The following is a 22,418-nucleotide window of genomic DNA, read 5'->3' as shown; positions in this document are numbered from 1 at the left end:
GTCTCTTTTGGACTCTTTTCTTCCTTGGGCCTATTTATCTATCTTGGCTGACTTAATGGCGCGTTGTACTATGAATTGAAATCAAGTAGTGTTGGTTTTCAACCTTGATTATTCTAAATTCCTCAGCATATCCTATTGTATGGAAATCCTAATGATTTCTACAAATTGCCTACTGGCATGTTGACTGGGATTTTGTTAAATCTGTAGATCAATTTGGGGAGAAATGAAATATTAAGAATATTGTCTTCCAAACCAAGAACATCATGTTATTCTCGAGTTAGGGCTCTTAAATTCTCTTAGCAGTATTCTGTAGCTTCCAGTGTACTGATCCTCTCTATTTTTGCCTGCATTATCCTTATGTATTTTGTGAGTGTGTGTGGCGCTGGGGATTGAGCCCTGGTCCCTTCTCATGATAAGCATATGCTTAACTGTTGAGCTACACACACCCTCTGCCCTACTTCACGTTTTTGATGCTACTGTAAAGTATGCTACTTTAAAAATCCTGATTATTCATTGCTAGTGAATAGAGAGATGATTGATACATTTTGTTGTTATTGTATTGATCTAGTATTCTGATATCTTGCTGAACTCTACTAGTTTTTTTTGGTACATTCCTTTGGATTTCTGCCTGGGAAATCTGGTATCTATGAATGACAGTCTGCTATCTTCTTACCAGTGTGGATATATTTTTTTTTTTTTTTTTTTTAGTGACTTTAAACAGCAGCGTTTATTTTGTGTTTACACTACACAGCCATGTTGGGTGAGCAGAGTGGTTCCTCTAACTTCCACCCTTTGGAACTTCCTTTCTCACCACTGAAGTGGAAAGGGTACAGAAGGACCTCCTGGAAGTGACTTACACCCTTCAGCTCACATTCAACCGCTAGAGTGAACATATGCATTTATATAACTTAATTCTCAGGTACCCCCTTCTTCTCCTCTGGCTCAAAAGCCAAGGTGTATGTCTTCTGTTTCTTCTGTGCCTTTTCTGTGACCAGGTGTACCTTTGTGGTCAAGTGGTGGGACGAGAGATGGGAGGGAAAGGGAGGGAGAAGGGAAATTGCATGGAAATGGAAGGAGACCCTCAGGGTTATACAAAATTACATACAAGAGGTAGCGAGGGGAAAGGGAAAAATAATACAAGGGGGAGATATGAACTGCAGTAGAGGGGGTAGAGAGAGAAGAGGGGAGGGGAGGGGAGGGGGATAGTAAAGGATAGGAAAGGCAGCAGAATACAACAGACACTAGTATGGCAATATATAAATCAATGGAAGTGTAACTGATGTGATTCTGCAATTTGTATACGGGGTAAAAATGGGAGTTCATAACCCACTTGAATCAAAGTGTGAAATATGATATATCAAGAACTATGTAATGTTTTGAACAACCAACAATAAAAAAAAAAGAAAAAAAAAGAAATAAGTAAATAAAAAGACTTCCCTTTCTTGCCTAAGAAGCAAGAAGGGAACCCCAGAAGGACAGAGAGAATGAGGGATATTCCCTGTCTGTTTTTCATTTTCCTCTCAAGTTCTGGTCCAAGGCGAGACAGTTCTGAAGCTACAACTCTTTGTTTTTTATTCTTTTTTTTTCCCACCAGTGTGGATATCTTGTATTCATTTTCCTCCCACTGTTGACCAGATCTTGCAGGATCCGGTTGAGCAGAAGGACTGAGGGAACACTCTTGTCTTGTGTCTGGCCTGTGGGATCGAACCCACACATGCTAGGCAAGCGCTCAGCCACTGGGCCACAACCCCAGCTCTGTTTTTATGCTATTTATGTGTCTATTGATCATGATTTTAAAAAGAATTTTAGCTCGTTAATATGAAAAATTATATTGGGGTGGGGGGGGAACACACACAAATGTTAAACCAACCTGCATTCTTGCAGGTAAATACCATTTGGTGGGACTGTAGTAAACTTTCTCTCTATTGTTGGATTCAGTTTGTTAAAAAAAATTTTATTTTACTTTGTATTTTTTTTTTCAGTACTGTGTATTGAACCCAGAGATGCTTTACCACTAAGCTACTTCCTTCATCCCTTTTAATATTTGAGGCAGAATCTGTTAAGTTGCCCAGGCTGGCCTCAAACTTGTGATTCTTCTGCCTCAGTCTCCCAAGTCTCTGGGAGTAAGGTATGCACCACCATGCCTAACAATTTGTCTTTAAAATTTGTTTAGAAACTTTGTGGTCATGAGGGATATTGGTCAGTAATTTACTTTTTTGTAGTAATATCTTTATTTTGGTCATTATCTTGATGTTGGCAACGTATTCTAAATTAGAAATCATTCCTTCCTTTTCAATTTTCTAGAAGAGTTTGTGTAGGACTAATATTTCGTCCAAAAATGTTGATGGCATTTGCTAGGAAAGTCATCTGATCTTGGGTTTTTCCTTGTGAAAAAGACTTCTCACTGTTAATATTTACTGGGCAAGTCAGTATATGGATCAAAGAATAAATCAAAGAGAATATTTTGAACTGAAAAATAAAAACAGTATCAAAAGGTGTGATGTGTTGATAAGGCAGCAGGAGAGGGGACAATTTTTAGCACTCAGTGGTGATATTAGAAAATAAGAGGGGCCTTAAATCAATGCTATTCCCTCCTTTAACGAGAAAAAAATGAGCGTCCCTAGTTGTATTTTTCAAGGACATTTTCTGTTTCATCTAAGTTGCTGAATTTATTGATGGTTTCCCATGAAAACTTTTTGGCCCTGTTATTCACTGTGTTTAGATGAAACTGGCGATGCCAGCTCGCTGCCCTTGGCCATTGACCTTCTCTCTTCATGGTTTCTGTGGTAGAAGTCGGTCGGTCTGATTGATCTTCTATGAGAAACTGCATTTCATCCCCTGGACTCTCCTCCAAATCTTCTGTTTTCTACTTCATTGATTTCTGTGCTGATGGTTATTATTTCTGTTCCCCTTTCCTGCTGCCTTGGTAACACATCCCACTTTTGATACTGTTTTTATTTTCATTCAGTTCAAAATACTTTTTTGACTTTGAACTGTGGGTTCTATTTGGTTTTGAAATATTTAGGGATTTTTCCAGGGATCCTTCTTTTATTATTATGCTTTTCCTAATTTAATTTCATACTTTAATTTCACTGCGGTCTGAGAACATATTTTGTATAGTGTTTTTTTTTCTTTTTTTTTTTAAAATACTTCCAAGTGTGTTGAGACTTGTTTTATGGCCCAGGAGATAATCGCCTTGATAAATTCTTCATGTGCCTTTGAAAAGAATGCAGACTGTGTTGAGGAAAGTGTTTTATAAATGTCAGGTCAAATTGGTTGCTAGTATTGTGGATTTTCTTATCCTTCATATATTTTATATATACAAATTTTTTTTGACTTCTGTCTCTAAGAAAAGGGATTGAAATCTTTGACTGTAATTGTGGATTTTTCTCTTTGACGTTCTGTGATCTACCCCACCCCCCATTGTTGAATTGGTTAGGTACGTAAACATTTAGTATTCTTTTGTCTTGATAAATTTATTGCTGTGAAATGGCCATGTAAACCCTGGTAGTATTCTTTGCTCTAAAATCTCTGAAATTTTGTCTGATAACACTAATCCATTGGTGGAATATTTGTAACACTGTATACCTTTTATTACATGTTTACTTTTTGTGGTGCTGGAGGTCAAGGTTGGGGCTTTGAGCATGCGAAGTAAATGGTCTACTGCTGAGCTCTACCCCAAGCCCTCTGTATTTTTACTTTTGACTTACACCCACCCCACTTCAAATGTTGACATAGGGGTGTGTGTGTGTGTGTGTGTGTGTGTGTTTGTAGGCAACATAATTGGGTGGTGTTTGTACATTTTGAAAATCTCTGCATATTAATTGGGTTATGTATGCCATTTACATTTAGTGATAACTATCCATATGGTTAGGTTTAAATTTATCATCTCCCTGGTTTCTATTTTTTTTCCTTGTCTTTCTTTTTTCTACCACCTTTGCATTTGTTGATTTATTGTTCCATTTATCCCTGGCTTGGCTTACTAGCTATGACTGTCTTGTTAGTTTAGTACTTGCTATAGGATTTATTATAGATACCTGTAACTTACCATAGTTGTCTCTTAAATGATGTTATACCAATTTGGAAAAAGTATACACACTAAAGTGGGTTCCCATTCCCCACCTGTCTGCCCTTGTTCTCACATCTTACATGTTAAAAATACTGCACAACATTGTTACTTTTTGAGGAGATTTAAGCCCTAATAAAAACTGTTATGCCTATGTAGTTACCATTTATTGTTCTTAAGTTCTTTGTAGATTTAGATACCTGATGTCATTTTCCTTCTCTGAAGGACTTTTCCAGAATGGCCACATGGTTTCACATTCCCACCAGCAGTGTCTCTATCACTATCATCTTGATTATTCTAGTGATTGGAAAGTGGTATATTATGTGGCTTTGATTTTTATTTGATATAAAGGCATCTTTGTGCATGTATTGGCCATTTGTAGAAACCAGTGTTGATTCCTTACCCATTTTAAAATTGGGTCTGTCTTACTGAGTTGTAATAGTCCTGTGAGGGAGGCCGTCACATAATGTGACCAGTGTTTTCCCCTCCTGATTGGTTGAGGCACTGTCAATCACCCCCCCCCCCCCACCCATGATCTAGTTGCTGAAGACGGTAGCCCCAATCTTGAGGGTAGAAATAATGCAACCAATTGTGTCTTCATGCCTTCTGCAGCCCCATGGATTGAGCCGTACGCTCACCTGTTCCTTTGTGATATTACCCTCTTACCCTGTTTGGGATAGAATGTTCCATGGAAACGCCCTTTGTGTGTCCCCTTCTCTTACTCTGCCCTTGGGTGTGGCCTTCCTAGAGGTCAGTCAACCTGCTGACAGTGGACATCAGGAAGAGAGACTCGGCCCCTGAAACCTGACCCCTTGCCCCATTTGAATGGCTTCTCAATAAAAGGGGTCAGCGCGAGCTCGGTTCTCTTTCTGTAGACCTTTAAGGTCAGAGGAGCTGTCACAGGACCCCCAAAGAAAAGGGTATCTGTGTCTTGTGTGGTTATTTCACGCAGCGCAGCTCCCCTGGAGTGACCCCTGAGTGTTTTTGTCGCCAGGAACGCGGCAGTCCTGTGTATGTTTTAGGTCAGATCCTGTTAGATATGATTTAAACAATATTAATCTTCTTCATGGACATGGGATGACTTTCCATGTATCTGTATTTATCTCAGTAACACATTATAGTTTTCAAAGTGTAAATCTTATAATTTTCTTGTTAGCTTCATTCCTAAATATTCTTTTTGATTTGTTAGAATAATTTTTTTGTCCATGGTTTATTCATTATTAACATACAGGAATGCAGTGGGATTTCATATCCTGTAAATTACTATGTTTAATGGTTCTCCAATTGGATGGCATAGGAATTTGCAATTTTTGCATTGCAAACAATGCTTTAGTGTTCATTCTTGCATGTGATTTCCTGTGAACATTCTCAAATCTGTCTTACAAAATTTGAATTGCTGTGTCAATTTATATATACTCAAGTTTGTTAGCTATTTTAATTTATTTTTGGGGGACCAGGGGTTGAAATAAGGGGTATTATAGCCACTGAGCCACATACCCAACCCTTTTTCATTTTTTGAGACAGGGCCCCTCACTAAGTTGCTTAGGGATTCACTAAGTCTCTGAGGCTGACTTTTGAACTCGGCAATCTTCCTGCCTCGGCTTCTCCTGAGCTACTGGGATTACAGGTGTGCACCATTGTGCCTGGCTATTAAAATATTTTTAAATTGTTCTATCACTTCTGAGTTATTACGTGTGCTCAAGTAGCTACAGAACTCCCAAAATAAGACAGTGTTTAGTAACATGTCATTTTTGAATGTTGCTGGAGTGAGCCTAGTAAAAGCCAGACAGTGGGTGCCATTAACCATGTGTGAGTAACCACTTTATAAAATGAGATTGAAGAGGTTTAAGAGAACTTCAGTGTCTAATTTGGGTAGTTGTGTGTGAACCTCAGGACTGACTGACTTGAGTTCATTAAGCTATACTCAGTTGAATTGGCCAAGTATCTGAACTAGGATAGTTTTGTGTAGCGAGTCTACAGGAATGTTGCTATGGCTTCAGTGTTTGTGTGTCTCCAAAATTCTTGTGGAGACTTAATCCCCACTGCAATAATAAAGGTGGGGCTTTTGGGAAGTGATTAGGTCAGACCTCTTATAAGGGTCAAGGGGGCTTGTTTGGTCCTTTTGTTCCTCCTGCCCTGTGAGGACGGCATTCATCCAGGGAGGATACAAGGTGCCATCTTGGAAGCAAAGGTTGGACCCCACCAGATACTGAATCTGCTTGGACCTTCCAGCCTTAGAACTGTGGCAGATAAGTTTGTTAATTTTCCAGTCTGATATTTTGTTACAGCAACCTAAACAGACTGCATTGTCCGAGTTCTGGGGTCCCAGAAGCTTGGTCTCAAAGGTGTTGTTCCCTTTGATTTCAGGCAAGTCCTTTCCACTTCTCTGTCCTCGGCTCTCTTGTTGTTGCCTCAAAGCCTGGTTAACTGAAGTGCGTACATCCTGTTTGACCAGGACCAGGCATATGGCAGCATTTGATAATATTTTCTGTCAACCAACCTTGTGGCTCCCTGGCATTGCACAACGAGTATGTGGGAAGGAGAGTGCAGTGTTTGGTTACAGCACCTTTTTTAGTATCCCCATCGTAGTTTCTGTAACTTTGGGAAATTTCATGTCCTGAATAACCATTCCAGTTGAAGATTACGGGTGTGCACCATTGTGCCTGGCTGAGATATTTTAAGAAGGGGAAACCACTAGCTGGGTACAGAGGCTCACATCTCTAATCCCTGCAACTTGGGAGGCTGAGTCGGGAGGATCACAAGTTCAAGTTCGAGGCCAGCCTCGGCAATTTAGTGAGAGCCTGTCTCAAAAAGGGCTGGGGATCTAGCTCTGTGGTAAAGCATCCCTGGGCTCATTTCCCAGTACAAATAAATAAAATAAAAAACACTTGTTTTAAACCACAGTTCTGCAGACATTTTTTTTTTTTTTTTTAGTGCTTAAAGAATTGTAAGCAAGCCACTGTACCCCCCTCAAGTGCAGATGAGCTCCCTGTGGTGCTATTTTCTCTGCCTCAAATAGTTGATGTTCAGTCTCTCCCCTGGGGGGCGGGATCTGTGTGGTGAAACGGGGTGGGGGGGGCCATTGTGGATGGGTTGGCCCTGTGGAGGCATCACGACTTGCCCTTCTGTCCAGCTGCTCCCCTGCACCTGGTGTCAGTGAAGGTTTTGCTGTTGGGGTGAATGGGATTGATAGTCTGCCCCCCTCTCCCCCCCGCCGATTTCTTAGTCAGATGGCAATGTCAAAATTTTGGCTGTCAACCAAGTTTACTCATCATTTTGTTTCTTCCAAGCAAAGAGGAAAATATGGTACTGTTCTCCTCAAAACTATTTTACCTTGGGCTCTCAGGTTGAAATTAAGGCTCATCTCAAAAAAACAACAAAACAACCTGAATTGTAACAACCATGTTTTATAGTTTATAAAAATGTCTTGATTGCTTTTGGAAGTTGGTTAAATTGAAGGGTCCAATACTGAGTCATTTAGGGTTTTAAAAAGAATTTTTTTTTGTACTGGGATCGGATCCAGGGGTGCTTAATCACTAAGCCACATCCCCAGCCCTCTTTTAAATTTTGAGACAGGGTCTCACTAAGCTGCTGAGGCTGCCTGGAACTTGCCATCCTCCTGCCTCAGCCTCCTGAGCCCCTGGGCTTACAGGTGTGTACCACCGTGCCTGGCTCTTTCAGGAATTTTGTTGGTGTTTATTGCCATCAGAGTGAGAGTTGGTTTTCAGTGGGCATGTTGTGCAGTATGATCTGTCAACCCCTAGTGAGAACTACATATCTCACCCTATTGCTTTTAATTGGTGCTTCCCCATGATTGTGGAGGAAAGCACATGACTGATGTAAATCATGGCGTTTCCAACGTGAGTTTGCAGGTCAGGGTCTAGGACCCGATCTGTGAAGCACCCTGACGGTGCCCTTGCTGTGCCGTTGTGGGCTGTGTTCCTAAGGTGGCATTTCCTCCCCAGTCTGCGGCAGCCCCACTGACATATAGGGCGTGGTCTCTGCTCTGCACAGGAAAAACCACAGTACGTCAAAAAAATTTTTTATTTGAGACACAAAAATGCAAAATCGCTGAAATATATCAAACATTTCCCGATCAGCTACTATACTGCCACTATGTACAAAAGATCTGATGATAAATGTGCACACATATAAAAATACAGTATGCTTCATCTATGTACAGTACATGTGCAAAATGTATGGCATTCAGACATGATGTGGAACTGGTTTCAGGGGTGCAAACAGCAAATGAAGGCATCATGGTTTAAAAAAAAACAAAAACAAAAAAAAACAACAGAAAGGCAATACATGAATGGACCCCTGACTGCCATAATTTTTTATTTTTTAAACTAGTGCTGTAATGAGCAGGGCTCTGCAGATTGGTATCTTTCTTCTTTTTTCCCATAAAGTGAGATGCTAAGACATAACGTGACAATGAAAATAAGAGAAATGCCTATCACGCTGCATTTCTATTGCAAGCAAAAAAACTGATTCCTACAGGGGAAGGAAAAAAAAATTGTTACTATTGAATATGTACTACTCCTAAACCAACAAAGCAACTCTAAACTATTTTACATGAAAATAGAGGATATCTACATCTCTGTGAAAATTACAGCCTTAAATGGATAATACCTTTTGGGACTGATATTTTGAGATCTCCGTAGTCTCAAATTTTAAATAAAAAGTGCCTCCTTTTGGCAAATACTTGGCAATGCCTTTGGTTCCGTTTTAAAGCATTTTGCATCACTACGGGTTGCTTGAGGTCAAGTACTCTTGGTAGACTCTAAACCTTTTCCTAAGTGCTTCCTCTTCCTACCAAATTAGCAAGATTTCTTACAGCATAATGCAGAGAGGTAATTGTTCTGTTTGGGGATTCTAGACACCTGGGTAAAGCTTAGTCTCAGCAGTTGGCATGAAGTTCTGTTACCCTGTGGCTGTGCTGACATCACCAATGGCTGTTTTGCTGGAGTCCAGGTAGCACCCGTGGATCTGCCTGCCATCCTACTGTCACCAAACTCCGGTGCTTCCCATCACGTTCACAGAGCAATGTATGTGCGTGGAGGATGAAGCTCTTTTGTAAACACGTGCAGCTTTTTGATTTACAGGCCTTAAAAAATCTCAGGTAGACCTTTGCAAGGATGCATTTTCTCAGACACTGTAAGAAAGGGTGAATGGGGAAGAAATATGGGCCTGCTTATTGCCACATGGTCACGTCACAAATAACAGCAGCCCAGAAAGATTGTTCAATGAGCAAGTGATCAAAGATTGAACCAGAAAAAAAAAGACTATTTTAATTGTTACTTTCCAGTTTTGATTAAAGTCACTTAAAAGACCGGCAGAAGTACAGTGAGGGTGCTCTCCAGACACACTTATGAACTTCGTAGGCGGTGCTCCTCGACAAGCCTAACCTTCCAGTTCATGCTCTTGGATCATCTTGTGCTAATTCTGCATCCTCTGGGGCAGTGGGTCAATTGCACTTGGCGTTCTGTTGCCAGTATTCGACATTCATGTGTATAGTGAATGATAGTAAAAAAGGGAGCTATTGGTGAATTTGATTAAAGGACCTCGTGTTCTCCTGCTGGTGACACTGAATACCTATTCTCTTCAAATGTCCTTAAAGTCTCCAGTGTGCCACAGGCTCCTGCCTGACTGGCCAGGTGCTTCTGGGGCTTGGACCTCATGGCCTGCAGAAATGGCAGGGAGGGTGAATACTGACATGTGGGTTACTCTGACACTTTCAACCCTGCCATAGTGCTCTGCCACCTCTGAGCTCAAGTCCTTCTCATCTGTGGGGACAGCTGCTTCATCAGCTGCTGTGGCTTGGTCAGCCTGGGAATTCTGAAAAGTCTCTGAAGACGGCTGTGCTGCCTGGAATGACTGGGAGCAGGGGTGAGGGAAGCCCAAGTTGGCTCTGGCCACAAAATGGGAAACGTATTCCTGTGCGCCACTGGGTGTCTGGACTGCATGGCCTGGGGACGCCACCGTATTTCTGTGACCTTGCCTTCTGTAGGCAGCAGCTGGGGCAGCACCTCTGCCGCTGTTCCTGAATAGCACTCACAAGCCGGCAAGTGTCAGTTACATGGGTCACAGAACCCCATGGTTTTTAAAAAGGAAATTTAAATAAGACCTATTAATATTACAAAGATATTCATGAAACATAGTAACTTCACAAAAAAATTCCACAAATTCTGAATCTATGTAGATATGTGGCAAATCCTATAAGGTAGCTTGCACATTTCAGGGAAGATGCTGTAACATGATCTACCAACGTCGACCTAAGACGCCTCCTAGGAGACGCTACAATGAGATGTGCAGGATGACCACACCCGCCCCCCCCCCCCCAAACACTGCCAGAGCCTTTCTAGGAGCTTCAGCATTATTCTTTTTATCTAACCCACCCCCAAGAAGTTGACCTGATTACAGTAGAAGGGAAGGTCTATGCTACTGTGTTGAGACTATGCAGGGAAATAAGATGGGTGTGACAATGTTTCTAGGCCTGTTTCCTTGGCAATGTAGTACTTTGCAATATGATGGATGTATAACAGCAGCACATCTGAACCACACACATGCATAGCGAGAATTCGACTTTGTCCTGTGTTTTGTCCTGTGCTTTAATGGCTATAAAACTAGCTTCCAACAGCAGAAAACCACCTTTAGTACGTGCACATCACCTCTGCCAGGTCAAAGGCCTGGTGTGCAGAGTGGTCTTTGGTTGTGTCACATGTGTGCCAACACACTGCCCATGTGCTTGCCCTTACCTGGACATGGGGGTGAGGCCCTGGAAAGTGGCACTGTGTCCCAGGTGCCTGCTGGCTACTTGGGCTGGGAAAGGAGGGCCAAGTGGAATGGTGCGAGTGGGATGGCTGCTGGCGGGAGGTGCTGCAGGCCCACTGCCTTCTGGAGGACAAGACGCTGCACACCAAGGCTCGAGCGCATGTAGGCTGCTCTTTGACTACCCATTGCTAACAAGCCGGCATTCTTTGTGCTGCGTGATGTGTTTCTGGAGAGCAAACTTTCTGTGGTGTGTTTCAAGTTCTCGGGTCCCTACTGATGAAGGGACCCGAGGACTGGAAAACGATCTGTGTAGGCAACTCGGGATTACGGAACCAGGAAGTCACTCAACAGGCGTTAGGAGCACAAAGTGTTCAGTTGCCTTCTACAGTCCCACTGCTAGTCGGTGCTAATTAACACACTATTAAAATCTGAACAAAGAAGGTGCTTGGAGACTGTGGACCCGATGAACCACAGACAGAAGCCCTCAGAAAATCCAGGGCTAAGACCTTCCATAGGGAAGGTCACCTCCCAAGTGATAACCTGGCTCTGGAGACCATCCCTACCTGGGAACTGACCTGGGTCCCATTAGCTATGCTGGGAAGCCCTCATCTGCCTGGGTGGGAGCTGGTCACAGACTTGCTGTACCGTCAGGTGGGTTGCCAGTTTCATCATTGACTACGTTGAGCACAGTGGCCTCTGCCTTGCATGTCAGCACCATCAGCACCTTCAAGCCAGAAAGTGCAGTTAACAGAGGGCTCCAGGGAGCTAGTGTTGGAAAGGCGGACTTTTCTTACATATAGTAAAATTTATAGACCAAAAAAGAATTATATTTTTAGGCAAAACACAAACCCAGAAATGATTCACAAATTCTACCCAAACAATGGGTCAGGCTGCCTCTTGCGTGTCACTGTGTGGAGCATCCACCATCTAATGACCCAGGAATCAACCTGGCCCTTGGGCCTACACAGGGTGAGGAGACAGCACAGTGTCATTATTTAATAAAGCCCTCCACCCTTGTTTGGAAGATTTCAGTTTTTTGTTTCATTATTTACATTTTATATATACCTAAAACTACTAGATCAAAATAATTTGGGAAATCTTGTGATAGTTGGCATTTCAGAAAATTTCTTAAACTACTTGACAAATATGATAGTTTTTTTTTTAAATATAGAAAAACATTAATAAAACCTCCAGTTTTTTGATATTTAGGCTTGATAATATAGTGAGAGCTTGGGTAGGACATCCAGTTACAAGCCTGTAAGATGATAACCAGGGACTGGTGACAAAGACAGCCAGAGCTGGGGTCTGGTGGCCGAGCTCATGACAGTCTAACTTGGACTTGAGGTGGGAATGTCCTGGTCCTGGTTCACAGAAGACTTCCCCCTTACCTTCCATTCTTCTAATTCACCAGCTCAGAAAGACATTTCATGCTAGCCTTTTCTTGGTTCATTGAGATGGGTCTGGTTACCTGAAAGTTAGTCAGCAATTCTTTAAATATGAAAATACATGTGGCTCAAGTACTCTAGAAATATTGAGTTCTTAAAGTAGGACCACTGGATACCCATTTCCTTACCCTAACGTCAGCTGTACAAATCACAAAGTCAGAGTGTACATATAAATGCCTAATATACACACTAAAACCAATCGAATCAACCCAGAGGGCTGCTAATAGAATTTTCAGTGTTATTAATATACCTGGACTTTTTACAGTGGGTTGTCTGACAATATCTTGTAGACATATGGTTGTGGTGAAATATCTTTCATTTAAATTTGGAAATTCTAAAGTAAGATTCCAAAAATTGCAAAATAAACTACAACAAAAAAAATCACAGGTTTCTGAGTGGAGCAAAAGTCTTCCTTTGGAAGCTGTCGCACCAAGCTGGGCAGCACTCTCCACTCTCCGACTCCCGGCTGTGCCCGGCTGGCTCAAGCCATCTCTAGGAAGTGGCTCCTGCAGAGACCTCCTCTCCCTCACTGCGGCCTTGGTTTGTGAGTGGAGCTGTCTGCCTTTTATTTAGGGTCCCAGTGACCACAGAGGTTTACATGTAGTTGATTACCAGAGAATCCTAGTGTCATTTTCCTGCATGTCTTACCCTTTCTTATGTCTTTATCTAAAGGTACTTTTCCTTCTGTACTGCAGTCTGGAGAACCAGGCGAGTCTTCTTGGACTAGTGTTTCAGAAGGCCCTGTGCCATGTTACATTGTAGGAATTCACTGCTGAATGCAATGAAAGGTTTCAAACTTGGTTTCCAGGCCTTGACCTTCTTAGCTACTCTTTCTATTACATGTTTTAATTGCAACAATGCAACTATGGATCTATCTCTAAAAACTGACCTCTTAGAATCTTCTTCATATTCTGAAACCTCATGAATTCTTGAGACAAGCAGCCTATGATGTTAGTCCCATGGCAGCGGGAGGTCCTGTGGGTCTAGAAAGTCCGCAGAGAACACGCTTGGTGCAGTGGTGCTGAGGGGAGTGAGCCCCGAGGATGTGTTGGGCATGGTGATGTCCAGCCACTCCATGCTGTCCAGGTGGGAGTCTGAGAGGTCGAGAGACAGACAGGGAGCCCCTACAGCACACTGGGCCTCGGAGGTCTCCATGGGTGAGTGTGCATGGCCCAGCATGCCAGAGTGACTCAGCAGCTCGTTCTGGAGATCCTCGATCAGGGAGAAGGGTTCCCTGTCTTCACTGCTGCTTTGTAGTGGAGCCATTTCACTGCCTGAAGGTAAAGTTCCGTCCAAGAAGGCTTCTAGTTGGTTCTCTAAGCTGGCGGATAAACTACTCATAGGTTCTAAGGACACAGGTGGTGCCATTTGGACTTGGGGTGGTGGCCGGGACACCACTGTGTTGACTGGCATGGTGGTGATGCTGGCTGTCACTGGCCTCATTTTGGAAATTGGGGAAGGCTCTTCTTTTATAGGGAGGGAAATCTCTGGAAAATAATTGAAGTAAAGATTTACTACCATTTTAAAATTTCTATTAGTAGGGCAGTTATTTTGCTATTTTGTGACTCTTATTCTCACCCCTCTTAGAGATGAGAGAAATGCTGTTCGTCAGGTTTAATCCTTGATAATCTTTAGGATGATGAATCATTTTAGCTAAATAGATAAAACAAAAGCTTATTACATTCTGATGTGTTTTCAGTTTTTCCTCAGTAAGACTAAGCATTGCAAGCTATAATATCCTACTTGACAGGAATCAAGGGCTTATTTAATTATTGGGTCCTTATTCTTAGTCATTAAGGTTTTAAGGTATGGCTCCTTTCTTATCTGACACTGTGAATCTGCTGATAACTGCATGAGATCCTCAAATTGAATGGAAATATTTCTCCTGAGTTTGCAAAGAGACCTGAAGTATATTCTTAATATTAAGAAAGATCTAATATTTTCTTTGAAAAAAAAAAAAAAATCATTATAGTTGGACTGTGTCCCCAATTCAGCCATACGCATTTTGTATAAAGTTCTGAAAACATAAATGACATTGTCTTAAAAAAAAATTTAGTTATAGGTGAATTCAATGCCTTTATTTATATGTGGTACTGAGGATTGAACCCAGGGCCTCACATGTGCTAGGTGAGCACTTTACTGCTGAGCCACAACCCCAGCCCTACAAGGACATCTTATTAAATTTTTGACAACACATGGCTCCTTCCACCTTTTTCTTAAGACAAGGTGGATCACCTGCTTTCTTCCCTCTCTTGTTTTCTGAGTTTGTATAATCTTGAGGATTCGGTCCTGCCCTGATAAATTCTGACTGTGTTACTTTTTGCCAGATCAAGGGATGAATTAATGGACCATTTATTATACACACGGGTGTTCACTTCGCTGTGTATATTTGAATGACTTTCATGAGGATATAACTGGTTTTATTTTTATGCAGGTACACGAGGGAAAATAGATCAAACTAATGAAAGCTCAGATTCTTAAACGGGTGAGAGGAAAAAAAAAACTTAAAATTTGATTCCCACTAATGAATTGGCAACTGTGTGCTCTGGATCATTTTTGTTTTGAAAACAACTCAGTTGTTGATTGACTTTGCATTTGAATTTCCAAGTTTAGGTCATAAAAATTTAACAATTTTTAAGACTTATTATCTTTACCAGATTTAACAAAAACTTTTCATCCTAAAAATGAGGGAATGGAATGTCTGTTTCAAAAATTTCAATAGTTTATATACACCATGAGCTTAAATTATTTTGCAAGGCCAATGTAGTTCTTAGCGGGGAAAAAAACAAAACAAAACAAAACATTTGCACATGCAGATATGTAGGCAAATCAAGAATTCTCTGCTATGCCCAACATTCTAACCATAACATCAACCTCAATATCAAAAATATCTGTTATGAGTGGAGAAATTTCAATCGGCATTTCAAAATTCAAATAAAACTACTTTCATCGGATAACTTAAAGGTACTTTAAAAAACTAAATAGCATTTGTATTTAACTTTCTTTTTCTGTGGTGCTGGGGATACAAACCTGGGGCTTTGTGAATGCTGGGCAAGCACTCCACCACTAAGCTACATCCCCAGCCCTTGAACTTTAAATGCTGATTTGTTTTTCCTTTTAAAGACGTGTAAGCTGAGGCACAGATAACCTTGACACTTTTTGTGGTTAAAATCCCTTTTTAAGACTACATATATACAAAGTTCTTTAGTATCATTGCTTTTGCCCAAACAGGGTAACAGGGTTGTCACAGAATTAAAGTAGAACGGGAATGTTCTCATCCCTTGAAAATGAGTGATACTCGTGGATACAATTTGAAATTTTCAACACAGAATTTAAATCCAGTTTTACTTTGTTTGGCAATGAATCTTTTTCAGCAGGCAGATATCTATGGATAAATCTAATGTAATATTACTGTTTGGAGCTGAATCAATGACTTTTCCTTGTTTAGGTAATGACCTAAAGCTCTGGAGGAGACCTGTCATAGATGTGTGGAGAAGCTACTTCCTTGGGGGGCGGTGGGCAGCATGACCTCTGACCTACCTCCACTCTTTATGAGGATATCAAATAGGTCGTCCATCTGCTGACTGTGTGCGTTGGAAATCTACGGCAAAGGAGAAAATGTGTTAGCAGTCTTGCGTACGAAGGTGGGGGTACTGAGGGACTTCACAGAACATCCACTTCTAATCTGTAATTTGATGATTTGGAAAATGAGGTCACCCAAGAAGTTCAGCCATTTACCCCAAGAGTCACAGCTGGCTAGGTTGGCTAAGAGCTAAGTAAGAAAGGAATAAGATGTTAGCCCAGCTGACTTCCACTCTTTCCTTATTTTCCATCACTGAATTGAATTTCAAAAAGTCTCTAATACAGTATCTATAATTCATTTAGGTTAAGTTTTAAGTGTCTAAAGACGATCATCTTAGTTGAATTGTTAACTGCTGTGTTTCTGGTCATTACTGATGTGGTTAAATTTGGGTTTACCATTTTATTATTTACTAGTCGTCCTGTCTGGTTTTTTGTTTCCCTGTTCTTTCCTTCCTGTCCTCAAAAAATACTTTAGAAAAAGTTAGATTTTTTTTTTTTAAGTTTCATTTCATTATATGAAAAAAAATTGCTCCTATAGGTATACAATACATATCCTTAGCTTTTACATCTACTTAATGTTGTAACAATACATAAAAAATAGGGAATACTGTAACTGTATAGATCCACTTATTTCCTCTCATTTATCAGTTGTAAATATTTACGTTATAAAATCAAGACAATGCTATCTTTGATGAATTAGAACTTCAAAAATGTTATTTTACTCTTCTTTCCATACTTTTTTCATGAAAAGTTGACATTAATCAAGTTTTAGCCCTATATGTAATGTGTTGCTTTTTTCTTTATGCTTTCAATTATTTTTTTCTTTAACTTTTGCTCTTGATAATTTGACTAGGTCTTCTATTTACCCAACTTGGTGTTTAATGGGTGTCTCAAAGCTATAAATTTATCTTTCATATATTTCTGGAAATTTTGACATTACTTCAAATATCCATCTGTTTCATTCTTCCTCTTCTCTCCTTGTCTTATATCTGCATCATATTGTTACATAACAGGGCTCTGAGGCTTGGTAAGTAGACTGGATAAGTTCTACTGAGCTGTCTTCCAGTTCACTGACTTCCCCCCGCCAACTGCCAGAATTTCCATTTTGTGAAGTTCATCTATGATTTTTTTTTTCCATTTCAGATATTTTAGTTCCAGAATTTCCATTTAGCCTTTAAAAAATCATTTCTGTATCTGTTTAGATCCCCTGTCTCTTCATTATAAACATTTTGTTTCACATCATTGAGGAGGTGGCTCCTTTAAACCCTTGTTTGCAAACTCCAACATGTAGATCAGCTCTGAGTTGGTCTCGCCTCAGCTGATTACCTCTTCTGAAGACGGGCTGTTCTCACAACCTTGATGTTGCATGTTAGAAGTGGATGGTGTGGATGTTCTCATTGCTCTAAGATGTGCGGTTCTTTTGGTTTAGTAAGCTATTAATGTGGTTGGACTTCAACTGAGAAACATCTCTAGGGTAGCTAGCTGTTCCATCTTGGTTTAGATTTGTCTTCACCTGAGCTGCTGAGTCTACCATGCCTATGTGGCTTAGGGGTCAGCCAGAGAGGCAGACAGAAGGCGGGACTCTTTCTGTTTCTTTCCCTTTGGCTGCTCTCAACCCTGTCCTCTGGTATCTAGACCATAGAGTGTCTAGGTCACTTTCTAAGAGTGACCCTGACACTTAGCATGACCCCAGAGCAAGAGGAGGGAACTCCTGCCATGTGACTTCTCTCTCCCAGTGTGGACCCTCACTGGAACGTGACTGCTTCTACTCGTCTTCAATGCCTTCATGTAGCTGCTTTTTGTATTGTGATCAGGATTTACAGCTGTTACCTGTGGGAAGACTAAACCAGGATAGCCTTGTTGAGCCACCCATGGCACTGGATGTCTGAGTAAATGTACTTCAGAAACAAAAAAACCCCACTGAATTTCTGGAGTTTGGGTGCTCAATGGCACATAAAGAAGGACTCTAGACACAGTGTTACTCCTACTCACAAACGGAGAACTCTTCTCCCTTGGTCTGTAAATATGAACCCAGAGACACGTAAACCCCATGGGTTCCAACAAGTTGTCTTAAGTTAAAGACAAAGCTGCTCCTTTCTTGTTACATAAATCAAGGAGGCAGTGCTAATAAGCCTACACATGAAAGCCAGGTTTGGAAGGATCAGTTCTACCTTTCTATTTTCATAAAAACACTAGTTGAGCACTTGCCAACTCATTTTTGCTCCCTATGAAGAATACATGCTACTTTTAGTGGACCATGGGGGAGGACAGTCTAGTTGACTTCTAGGTGACTCTTAATTGTTTCGATTTTTATTCTAAATGTTTAAACCTGTTCCTGAAATTTGGGTTTTCCCTCATGGGTCCCTTGTTGAGTCTGGAACTGAGGGAATGTTTTTACAACTAGAGAGGCCGTCTTCTCTTGGCACTAAGTGGATACTAGAAGCATATGGCAACCGTCTGTTTCCTCAGACAGGCAGTCCACCACAGGCCTGAGCATCCATGTGCCCTCCGTGAGGGTGCCCCAACTGCACACTGTCATCTGCCAGTTTCTATAGATGCTCACTTTGGCTACAAGGTAGGTCCAGCCAACTACGGTGTGATGACACATCCCCCTGGTGGAGGGGGACCGGTTTGTATGCTCTATGGGGCTGGGGTCCTTTCTAGAAAGTAAGTTAAGTTTTAAGCTTTAAAAGAGCTTTGGAGAGGTGGGGAGAGTCGGAGGTGTGTTTAGGGTAAGGGATGACAAGTGCTGCTAGGGCTGGGCTTTCGCCACAGGTCAGATGATTTATACACAGGGGCAGCTGCAACTGTTCCTGTTTTTTTCAATGAAACAAGGCTCAGAGGTCAATGTCGGTGGGCATAGGTATTGCAAAGCCTGGAGAACTGCAGGTCTGTCAAATCCACAGTGTACCCTGAGGGGCAGAGGGTACTAGAGACTAGGAGAGATGATGCAGGGTAAAGTGGATTTAGCTGGCCTGACAAAGGTGGCTTTAGAAATGAGAAAGCTGAATAAAATATGTGCCCTGCTATTGAGCACATGAGCCCCTAACATAATTGATCCCTCTGTATCAAAGGAAAAGTTAGACAAACCCTGGATTCTGAATAAGTAGTACCTACAGGTAATTTCTCCTACAGAAATGTTTGGGATTCTTCATAATGAGATCGAGATTTTTAAATACCAGTTAAAATAGGAAGCTCCTGATTATAATTTTTGTTTCACTAAGGCAAATCAGTCTCAGACAAGGGATCTGGTATAGGGCTGCTGAGGATGGGTTGGGGGAGCTCATGAAACACCAGTTTCATGAACTGTGACTGTCCACACTCACCTCTGGAAGGGACTGTGCACTGCGTGTCTGCTTGATGGCTTCTTCATAGCGGGGTGGGTCTTTTGCCTTGGTGACTGGGGTCCCAAACAGAGAGTGCTGGATGACAAACTGTTGGGGTGGAGGGGGCGAGCTAGGCTGTATCAAATAGAGGAGAAGCATGAATTAGCTCTTGGCAGCAAGCTTGCTCCTGCCCTGGCTAGACTCAGCTCTGCGGTTCTTGCCAATCAAAGATCTTTAGCAGCAGCTCTTTAAGGACCTGGGCAGCTGAGGTCTCTGGTGGGCCACCTTGTGTGACCACAGCAGGGCTCCTCCTTAACGAGGTGCCATCACCCCACCAACACTGATAGGTGGTCATTCCCAGCCAAAAGGGTGAGGAACTAGAGTGCTGTCAATGTCAGCAAGTCCTATTGGCTGAGGTCATTACAGGGTTACCTTGCTGGAAGCGTTGGGTCCGTTTTGCAGGGATGAAAGTGGAGGGTTTCTGGCCTGAAGAACAGAGTTGGAGGCCTTACTGATAAAGGGCTGCTGGACTGCTGGAGCCGGTTGCCTCTGATATGGAAGAACTGTATTTGGTGCCGAGTTTGTGAAAACCTGTAATGAATAAATTATTTCTCATTCAATTTGTTCTTTTGCTTTTCCTAATGAAGTATTTAAAAAAAAAAAAAGCCATGTTTCAGAGCAGGGTCAGCAAACTTCTGTAAAGGGCTAAAGAGTCCTAAGGTTAAGGCGTGTGGGCCACGTATCTTCTCGGAAGTGCTCACCTCTGCATCCTAGCAGAAAAGCAGCAAGGACACCATGAAACGAATGGGAGTGGCTGTGAGCCAACAAAATGCTATCCATAGAAACAGGAGGTGGGCTGCATCTGCCTGGCCTGGGGCTGCCTGACCTTCCTTTGGAGCACACTCACTTCTCCTGAGCAACTTGCTGGTGCAGACAGCCCTGTGGGAGGTTTTCTCCAGGCTTCCCTCTAAAGTGACAGCTGAATTTCTGACCACCTTACTAGGTGATCTCCTCTCAGGTTTCAGGGTCAGGATGAGCTAATTATCCTCAAGCCTCTCTAGTCTCTTAACCTTACCCATCAGCACCAAGGCCTCCTCCACATCACCTTCCTGGACACCTCAAAAGTAATATGAATTCTTCTCTGTATTCTCACTGGCCCAGCCTCTGAGCGGCAATAATTCTTGACTCTGCTTCAGTTCTATTTTCCTTCTTACACTTAGGTAAGAGTAGTATCAGGTCACTCTAGTCCCCGCTCAGCACTTGCTATCTAGTGATGTCTCTGGGCTTGGGCCTCTGTCTTGTCGTCCTGGCCCAGGTCCTTACTCTAGCTGGAAAGCTGCGGAGCGGCCTTGTTGCTCCAAGCACACACTAATGCAGCCCCTACCACACTCACTGGCTCTCTTGCCTTTAAAATCTGCCCCCTTCTGAGAAGCTGTTTCTGCTCTGTTAGTCAGAGGTGAGAATTTCCTCCTATGGAAGGAAATTGCTAGGATTACAGGAACATTTTGTTTAGTTATATAAAGAGTCAGGCATTTTGAGGATTTTTACAAATTTATATATTTTTACAAATACATGGGGATGTTGCTGATAGAGTACTGTATTTCATACAACTTGGTTTATGCATAAAAATATTTAATACACTTTCTTAGAAATGGAGGTTTTTCCTCTTTCAGAATACTATCAAATAATGAGTATTTTATTTATTTTTTTGGATACCAAGGATTGAACCCAGGGGTGCTTTACCACTAAGTCACATCCCCAGCACCCCTCTTCCCTCTTTTTTATTACATTTAGAGACAGGGTCTCACTAAGTTGCCGACGCTGACTTTGAACTCACAATCTTCCTGCTTCAGCCCCCTAGGCTGCTGGGATCACAGGCATATACCACTGCACCTGGTGTATGAGTTTTTTTTTTTTTTTTTTAACTTGGAATTGAACCCAGAGGTATCGAGCCACAGCCTCAGCCATTTTATATATATATAAAAAACACATGTATATGTGTGTGTGTGTGTGTATATATACACATACATATACATATACATATATATATAAAAATTATAAAAAATAAAATTTAGAGACAGGGTCTTGCTAAGTTGCTTAGATAGACCCTCACTAAATTGCTGAGGCTGGCTTTGAACTTGAAGACTCCCAAGATGCTGAGATTACAGGTGTGCACCACCATGCCCAGCATATGAGTATTTTCTTAAGCACAAAAGTTATACTTTTTGAATAGATACACATATATAACTTCTGAGTGAAGAGCTCTATAAATATGTTCCTACTGGAAAAAGCTGAATTTCCTTACATTTGGTAAAACATCATTTCCTGTAAGCTGGAAATGATGATTCCTAATTCTAGTATTTTAAGACTTAGTGAATAAACTTGTCATCCTATGTCTATATTTTCCTCTTTCTTCCCTAACCCAAAGAAAACTGTCTGAACATGTGAACACTTACTGAGCTCATAACAACAATACGACAATGGTATTGTGAGCTTTTCTGAAGCTCAGTAACATACAACTGTGGACAGTTAATGCTGTGTCTCCGAGGGGACCTGGGCCAGAGCATGTCAGTATGACTGTTACTGCTAAAAATGGTCGTTGATCTTTGTCCTTCATATTGTCTTGGGTCCAGCAGTTTGGACTACCTCAAGGCGTACTGATAGCATACCTAACTGCCTAAACCCTGGGACTCAGTTCTCAAGGTTTAAGATAGTGGTACCTGTTTTGGGGGCCTTGGGATTTTTCTGGCAAGAAGATGTGCACACAGCTCCACCTACTGGACAAGAGGGAATGTTGTTTACTTAGTGCACACCCTGCCCACCCCACCAGCCTGGCACAGGCTAGCCAAGTGCTCCACCTCTAAGCTACCTTCCCAGCCCACTGAGGGATGATGAAGATTCGGAGTCTGGGGAAGGAACTTATATTCAGGATGAGTCCTAGGCCAATACCCTCATATGAAGATGAAGAAGTGAGTAAACCGTGCAGGAAGCCAAGCACCCAGCAGTGGGGGCTGTGATGGTAAAAGCCTCTGGTTTCTGAATACCTACAGCATAAAGATCTTACTTGAGAGAGAAGTCAGAAGTATCCTTTCAATCTTCACATATCTTTCCCCAGGGAATAGCACATTTAACTTAACTGAGTTTTAAAATAAATTTCTTTAAATTTAGTGTATAAGGATTAAAAAATATACTTTTGAACCTTTTACTTGGGAAAAGGATTTAATT

The 22,418-nt window shown here is 41.7% G+C and overlaps 1 protein-coding gene across 9 annotated transcripts in view; it reads right to left on the bottom strand.

The window, feature by feature from the left end:
* Positions 1 to 10,413: 10,413 nt before the first annotated feature.
* Positions 10,414 to 22,418, bottom strand: part of Mrtfb (myocardin related transcription factor B) — a 236,746-nt gene continuing 224,741 nt past the window's right edge. For 5 of the 9 annotated variants that reach the window (XM_076840859.2, XM_076840862.2, XM_076840865.2 and 2 more), the window contains 5 exons: positions 19,626 to 19,784; positions 19,194 to 19,328; positions 15,826 to 15,886; positions 13,864 to 13,938; positions 10,414 to 13,772 (listed from right to left, as the gene is read on the bottom strand). In XM_076840859.2, coding sequence (XP_076696974.1) covers positions 13,237 to 13,772; positions 13,864 to 13,938; positions 15,826 to 15,886; positions 19,194 to 19,328; positions 19,626 to 19,784 — 966 coding nt within the window. In that variant the 3' untranslated portion in view covers positions 10,414 to 13,236. The remainder of the gene's footprint in view (positions 13,773 to 13,863; positions 13,939 to 15,825; positions 15,887 to 19,193; positions 19,329 to 19,625; positions 19,785 to 22,418) is intronic. The other 4 variants (XM_076840863.2, XM_076840864.2, XR_013089462.2 and 1 more) reach the window with 3 other exon arrangements.

The sequence above is a fragment of the Callospermophilus lateralis genome, chromosome 19 (assembly GCF_048772815.1).
Source record: "Callospermophilus lateralis isolate mCalLat2 chromosome 19, mCalLat2.hap1, whole genome shotgun sequence".
Taxonomy (NCBI): domain Eukaryota; kingdom Metazoa; phylum Chordata; class Mammalia; order Rodentia; family Sciuridae; genus Callospermophilus; species Callospermophilus lateralis.
The sequence above is the reverse complement of the archived record's forward strand: the minus strand, read 5'-3'. Positions and strand labels throughout refer to the sequence as shown.